The sequence below is a fragment of the Melanostigma gelatinosum genome (genome assembly GCF_949748355.1).
Source record: "Melanostigma gelatinosum genome assembly, chromosome: 23".
Taxonomy (NCBI): domain Eukaryota; kingdom Metazoa; phylum Chordata; class Actinopteri; order Perciformes; family Zoarcidae; genus Melanostigma; species Melanostigma gelatinosum.
The window spans coordinates 165,069-172,500 of NC_136656.1; the positions used below are offsets into that span (position 1 = coordinate 165,069).

The window sequence follows — 7,432 nt, forward strand, 5'->3', positions numbered from 1 at the left end:
ATTACATGTTTATTTGTTTATTACATGTTTGTTTATTTATTTGGGTCATTCTTGATAAAGTGTTTGTCTTTTGTAAACATCAGTTTTACCGGTTATTCTAACTGGTCGTTCTCCTTGTGTGTTGCCATGGAAGCAGCTGAATCCACGGCCAATCAGACGCTAGCTTTAGTAACCATGGCAACATGTTGATGTCACATCTTTTCTTATGTTTTGTCTCTTTGGTCGATTAGTAACTTAAGGAGTTAGGAAGTCATTCCGTGTTTTTTTTGGTTTCTTCGTTTGTCATCACGTGACCATGACAACCAGGCCATGTGACACCCCCCCCCCCCCCCCCCCCGTGTGTCCTCACCTGTCAATCACTCGTCTTGCCACCTGGACACGCCCCTCCCCACCTTTACTGCTCTCAACCAATCGTCTTCCTCTAAAGAGAGTCAGATCGTCTTGCTGTATGATGTCATACGATACTTCTTTGTGATTGGTTGATTTATCCTGCCTGAAAATGTCCTTTTAACAAACAATAAAATAATTAAAAGAAATGAAAGAAAAACTACAAAAACAACCCGTCTGTGTGGTTAATGGAGAGACATGATACAACCTGCAACACGTCCTGGTTCAGACTACAACCTGCAACACGTCCTGGTTCAAAGACTACAACCTGCCACACTTCCTGGTTCAGACTACAACCTGCAACACGTCCTGGTTCAGACTACAACCTGCAACACGTCCTGGTTCAGACTACAACCTGCAACACGTCCTGGTTCAAAGACTACAACCTGCCACACTTCCTGGTTCAAAGACTACAACCTGCAACACGTCCTGGTTCAAAGACTACAACCTGCAACACGGCCTGGTTCAAAGACTACAACCTGCCACACTTCCTGGTTCAGAGACTACAACCTGCAACACCTCCTGGTTCAAAGACTACAACCTGCAACACTTCCTGGTTCAAAGACTACAACCTGCCACACTTCCTGGTTCAGAGACTACAACCTGCAACACCTCCTGGTTCAAAGACTACAACCTGCCACACTTCCTGGTTCAAAGACTACAACCTGTAACGTTTCCCGGTTCAAAGACTACAACCTGTCACATTTCCCGGTTCAAAGACTACAACCTGTCACACTTCCTGGTTCAAAGACGACAACCTGCCACACTTCCTGGTTCAAAGACTACAACCTGCAACACTTCCTGGTTCAAAGACTACAACCTGTCACACTTCCTGGTTCAAAGACCACAACCTGCCATACTTCCTGGTTCAAAGACTACAACCTGCAACATTTCCCGGTTCAAAGACTACAACTTGCCAGCCGGCGTTTCTCAGATTGGAGTGAGACGAGGAGAAAATGTGATGTGGTGATCTTCGCAATAGAACATCTTTGACGTGACGAGTCTTGGCCAATCAGCGTTCAGATGTGTTTTATTTGACCAAAACATTTGAAAGTGAGACCTCGGTCTCAATGGATTGTGTCTAAATAACCTAAATAACCACTGGTTAATAATAATAATAGAGCTGGAAATAGTGATTAATAACTGAATAATACATTTGTTTTAAAGTAAATGTCTTATCACTTAATTTTCTTCTCAGAGTAGAGTACACCAGAATGCTGCATTGTAAACCTCATATTTAAAATAGAATTCTAGGAGCGCCCCCCCCCACGGGGAGGACAGTTGGTGGACAGACGTTGGAGAGTCGGTTGGTGGACAGACAGTAAACAGTGAAGACAAAGAGATGTGTTGTTTCCTCAGGTGGTCGTTTTATTATAAAAGTTTCTACACCGACAGAACAAAGAACAGAAAGAACATCCAATAAACCTCCAGTAAGAAAATAAAAAACAACAACGACATCATCATCGTGATGATGAAGAGCAGGAAGGGGGGCTTAGGTTTCCATGGTACCACACAGGGGGGTGGGAGGGTGCTGGGGTAACCACGGTGAGGGTGAGGGGGGGGCATTACTGTACTGCTGTTCAACAGTTTAACATCTGATGACCTCACACACACACACACACACACACACACACACACACACACACACACACACACCTCATTCAGCTGCAGCTCTTCCTCTCTACTCGTCATCATCGTCATCATCATCATCCTCCCCCTCGTCATCCTCCTCTTCCTGTCCTCCCTGAGCTGAAGATCCGGGGTTCCTGGCATAAGTTGTTCCACCGCCGCGGTACGCCACCATGTCCTGAGGGACAGACGGTCAGCTTCACAGTCTCTTCACTGTACAGTCATAACAACGTTATAACACAGTAATAACGTTATAACAGGCATAATAACATTATAACAGTCATAACAACGTTATAACAGTCATAACACAGTAATGACAGTTATAACACAAGCATCACAACACAAACAGTAACAACTGATGCTTACAGTCTCTAACAATGAAAATTATGTTAAAGCTGAGTGGACACATCCCTCTCCCCCCTCAGAGACACTCACCCGGTCGTATTTCTCCCGTAGCTTCTGGGCCTTCTCCTCAAAGGGCACTTTGTCGGTTTGGGTCTGTTTGCTCCACAGCTCTCCCAGCCTCTTGGCACAGTCTCCTATGGACAGACCCGGGTACTGCTGCTTCACACTGGGTCGGTACTCGCTGCAGAACACAAAGAACGCAGACCTGCAACACACACACACACACACGTGAGGGTTAGACAGGGAGACCGGGTGGAGCAGCACGGAGGCTCGGGCGGGTGTCTGGAGGTCTGAACACTTACGGGGGTCTCTTGGGGGCGTTGGGGTCCTTCTTCTTGCGGCCCCTCTTCCCGAAGCCTTTGGCTGGGATGTAGTCTCTCATGTCATTGTTGTAACGCACCTTATCGGCCTTCGCCATGTCCTCGAAACACTTCTTATCCAGAGCAGTCAGGCCCTGAAACAACAGCAACACGTTATGACATGTTCGGCATCATGTTTATATTATTATATGTTAACACATTACTACGTGTTGATGTATACTGACATTAATATATTATTATATATTAATGTCAGGATATATTAACACATTACTACATGTTAATATATACTGACATTAAGACATTAACATGTGCTGTTAACAGTTATATTATTATATGTGTATACATGTCTACCCGTCTCTGTCTAACTGTCTCACCCGTCCCCGTCTACCCGCCTCACATGTCCCCGTCTACCCGTCTCACATGTCCCCGTCTACCCGTCTCACATGTCCCCGTCTACCCGTCTCACATGTCCCCGTCTACCCGTCTCACATGTCCCCGTCTACCCGTCTCACATGTCCCCGTCTACCTGTCTCACATGTCCCCGTCTACCCGTCTCACCTTCCATCTCTCGGAGCACTTCTTGGAGAACTCAGCGAAGTTGACGGACTGCTCCGGGTGTTTCTTGCGGTGTTCTTCTCTACACGTCTGGACGAAGAAGGCGTACGCTGACGTCTTCCCCTTCGGCTTGTTGACGTCTTTACGCATCATACTGGCGTCCTGATGGCCGGAGACAAGAGGACAGGTACACATTAAAACAACACAATGGTTCAGTTCTGATGGATTTACAGTAATAGTATTTATATTTTATTCTCATCACATCACTCATGAATAACAATGTTAGCTATGTTGAGTATTAATATAATAGTGTTAATCAACACAGTTGAACCTGCTGATCACATTGATCAGTTAGTAAATTAATCATTTGATTCATGAAATGTTACAATAGAGACAGAGGATTGTTGTGATGTAATGATTATTGATAAAAGGGTTTATGATCAATAAATAGATCATTACGTTTCATATTTGAACTCAACACAAACCTATAAACACATTAAAAGATGAATAAAACACAACAAATAGATCAATAATTTATAATGCGTTTGATTTAAAACATGTAAACGTATCTGTGTGGAATGACCCTTTAACTTACATGTCTGGTTTTAGTCATAATGTTTTAATAAGTTGTATTAATAATCATATTTAAAGATCACATCCACTCTGTCCGTCCTCCAATAGGAAGTCTCCGTTAAATGTCCGTTAAATAACGGCTGGTCTCATGCGCTGATTGTGAATAACAAAGAGAACAAAGTGCGGTCCATTTTATCATCCGAGGATCGAGGAGGCCCATGAACCAGACCGAGCTAGTCCGGACCCTCTTCTGGTCTGGGACGGTGGCGCCACGTCCCCCCGCCCGGTCCCTCCGCTCCGCATGTGAATGGAGGTCTATGAGCCGTAGAGATGAACGAATATTAAGGCTAGCCGAGTCTTCTATGGACGTCCATTGACTGCTGCAGTTAGCTTAGCCGTGCTAACAAGCTAGCACCCACGGAACAATGACTACTGCTGCAGTTAGCTTAGCAGTGCTAACAAGCTAGCACCCACGGAACAATGACTACTGCTGCAGTTAGCTTAGCTGTGCTAACAGACTAGCTCCCACAGAACAATGACTACTGCTGCAGTTAGCTTAGCAGTGCTAACAAACTAGCACCCACGGAACAATGACTACTGCTGCAGTTAGCTTAGCAGTGCTAACAAGCTAGCACCCACGGAACAATGACTACTGCTGCAGTTAGCTTAGCCGTGCTAACAGGCTAGCTCCGACAGAACAATGAGCCACCATTTGCTTTCCCGCCCTTCTGCGGAGCTAGCCGGCCCATCCCCCTCCGCTAGCAGCATGCTAACGTTAGGTAGCAGGCTGAGAAAAACACCCCATGTTTAAAATCACACACCGGTTATAACCCATAACAGACGAGTTATAGATGTATATCTATACACCGTATAGTTGTATAAATATATATATTACCGTTCAACCACAGAGACGTTTTTATCAGAAACACGCATGTGTTTGCAACGTAAATCTGCTCAGACCGCTCAGCTACGCATTTACAAAGTAGGGCCAGTCTATGATCTGGAGGGGTCAGCGTTGCGTGGACGGGACCCGGCTATGTCCTGCAGTCACTCTTTTATGGGCGTTTCGTGTTTACAACGACACGTAACGAACAGTCCGCAGAGACACCAACAGACGGGTCCAGACAGAAGAACACTTATTACGACCCGAGCAGCGGCCATTTTATTCCTGTTTGTCCATCTTTCTTCACGGACCTTTTTATGACAGGATTCTGGAGAGTAAATCAGAGGCCGCTCATTGTGATAAACGTGATAAATGTGACCCCAGGCCAGCTGTACTCACTTGTGTGGACGGCCGGTTGCAGGCTGAAGCAGACTCTGGATCAGTTTTCTGTGTTTTGTTGTTGTGGCTGAAGCAGACTGTGGGTCGGTTCTTGTTGTTGTTTGGGGGCTGAAGCAGCGACTGCAGACGTCGGGTCTATTTTAAAATGGTTCGAGCTCGAGCTCTGCCACGCCCCCCGGTAACGCCCCCGTTGGTCATTCCTATCCAGAGGGCGGGAACACGGCCGGGCCAACCTGGGCGGAGCTTGGTTGAGTACTCGTCTGTGATTGGATTACGAGGCCGCAGGTCAAAACTCGTTGCTACACGGCTCCGCCTGCCCAGCAACGCCAGCAGGGCGGGAGCTCCACACGTACAGTCTGCGTCCGATTGGTCAGAATGGATGTTTGTCAAATCAACCAGCCAATCGGTGAAGAGGAGGGGGAGGGGCCACACACAGCCGCAGAGAGACGAAGATGGTGGTTACACTAAAACATTATAACACTAAAATATAATTTTATTCTCTAACTGTTATCACATTAAACAATGTTTTTCATAATTATTATTTATGTGTATTATTAATATTATTTATTATGTTTACTATTATTATTATTTATTATGTTGGTATTTTATTAATAAGGTCCAGTTGTTTGATTGTTTTTATTCGGTGAGAAAACATTCCTCTGATCTCAGAAATTATAACATTTCATAAAATGTAATTATGTAATTATAAAACAGAGATATTATGGTCTGTTGATTGTTTTATTAATAAATTATACATTTATAAATAAAACGCGGACCAAACTCTCCGTGTGCTCTGAGCCTCTGCGGACACCGTAGCTCAACAGGAAGTACAGTTTGAGGGCTTTTTCCCGCGGGATCAGTGATTGCTGCGTGCTTGTTACCGCGTGGGTCTCTCAAGAGTGACGTGTTTGTTTACAGCGTGGGTCTCTGAACCTTTGATGTTCAACAAGTAATCGACACTGAGATCAGCCGTCAGTGACGTCACGGTGCTGATGGACTCCCTGCAGCTGTTCCTGGATCAGTTCCAACCCAGCGGGGAAGCTGTAAGTAACTTTATAAATATTTAATAAAGTTTCTCTAGTGCGCAGCGACAGAGTGAAGACAGAAGAAGAACAAAGACTGTTGTAGAGTTATAAACTGCTCACATGTGATCCTTAATAAAGACATTATTAGAGAGATTAATGTCTTTAAATGTCTTATAAATGTCCTTAATGTCCTCCTGCAGGAGACCAGCTGGTTAAAGCAGGTGTTCAGATTTGTCTCACAACACCTGGAGCCGAAGCTCTCTGGACACGCCCCTCTATCTGCTGGTGACGTAATGACAGGTCAGTCAGCCAATGAGCTGCTAGAGTGGCTTAAACGTCAGACAGCGTGAATGACGTCTCTTTGTGTGTTTCAGGTGTGTGTGTCGATCAGCTGAGTGTGTGTGTGGTGAAGAAGATCCAAGAGAGCATGTGTGTGACACACCTGTTACCTGTGAGCTACAGGTGAGACCAAAGAGCATCAGCATTATTATGGTTATTATCATTCATAACAATATTGTTATTATTCCTGACTCCGCCTCCAGACTCGTGTCCGTCTCTGAGCTGCTCTCCCAGCAGCACCTGGCCTGTGTCAGCAACACGTCCTGGAGCACCAATCAGCAGCGAGCGTGGGCAGAGGAGGCGGAGCTTTCTCTGCCGGGTCACCTGGCTCTGCCGAGGGTCAACCTGCTACTGATTGGCTGTCTGAGAGAGGGAGGGGCCGGAGAGTGGAGGTTGATGGACGCCAGCGGCAGCGTCAGGTGTGAGGTGAGTCTAGGACGTGGTGCGTTCAGGTGTGAGGTGAGTCTGTAGGATGTGGTGCGTTCAGGTGTGAGGTGAGTCTGTGGGACGTGGTGCGTTCAGGTGTGAGGTGAGTCTGTAGGACGTGGTGCGTTCAGGTGTGAGGTGAGTCTGTGGGACGTGGTGCGTTCAGGTGTGAGGTGAGTCTGTAGGATGTGGTGCGTTCAGGTGTGAGGTGAGTCTGTGGGACGTGGTGCGTTCAGGTGTGAGGTGAGTCTGTAGGACGTGGTGCGTTCAGGTGTGAGGTGAGTCTGTGGGACGTGATGCGTTCAGGTGTGAGGTGAGTCTGTATGACGTGGTGCGTTCAGGTGTGAGGTGAGTCTGTGGGACGCGATGCGTTCAGGTGTGAGGTGAGTCTGTGGGACGCGATGCGTTCAGGTGTGAGGTGAGTCTGTATGACGTGGTGCGTTCAGGTGTGAGGTGAGTCTGTGGGACGCGATGCGTTCAGGTGTGAGGTG

The 7,432-nt window shown here is 46.5% G+C and overlaps 2 protein-coding genes across 2 annotated transcripts in view; one reads left to right on the plus strand and one right to left on the minus strand.

The window, feature by feature from the left end:
• Positions 1 to 1,734: 1,734 nt before the first annotated feature.
• LOC306796493 (high mobility group protein B2-like) lies at positions 1,735 to 5,301 on the minus strand. Its single transcript, XM_079295435.1, has 5 exons — positions 5,152 to 5,301; positions 3,300 to 3,458; positions 2,724 to 2,875; positions 2,452 to 2,626; positions 1,735 to 2,194 (listed from the first exon to the last, which is right to left on the minus strand). Exons 2-5 carry the CDS (start codon positions 3,447 to 3,449, stop codon positions 2,069 to 2,071), a joined length of 603 nt encoding a protein of 200 aa, XP_079151561.1. The 5' UTR covers positions 3,450 to 3,458; positions 5,152 to 5,301; the 3' UTR covers positions 1,735 to 2,068.
• A 715-nt stretch (positions 5,302 to 6,016) lies between these two features.
• Positions 6,017 to 7,432, plus strand: part of ctc1 (CTS telomere maintenance complex component 1) — a 16,835-nt gene continuing 15,419 nt past the window's right edge. Inside the window, exons 1-4 of the mRNA XM_079295968.1 lie at positions 6,017 to 6,194; positions 6,377 to 6,476; positions 6,551 to 6,638; positions 6,719 to 6,941. Coding sequence (XP_079152094.1) covers positions 6,144 to 6,194; positions 6,377 to 6,476; positions 6,551 to 6,638; positions 6,719 to 6,941 — 462 coding nt within the window. The 5' untranslated portion in view covers positions 6,017 to 6,143. The remainder of the gene's footprint in view (positions 6,195 to 6,376; positions 6,477 to 6,550; positions 6,639 to 6,718; positions 6,942 to 7,432) is intronic.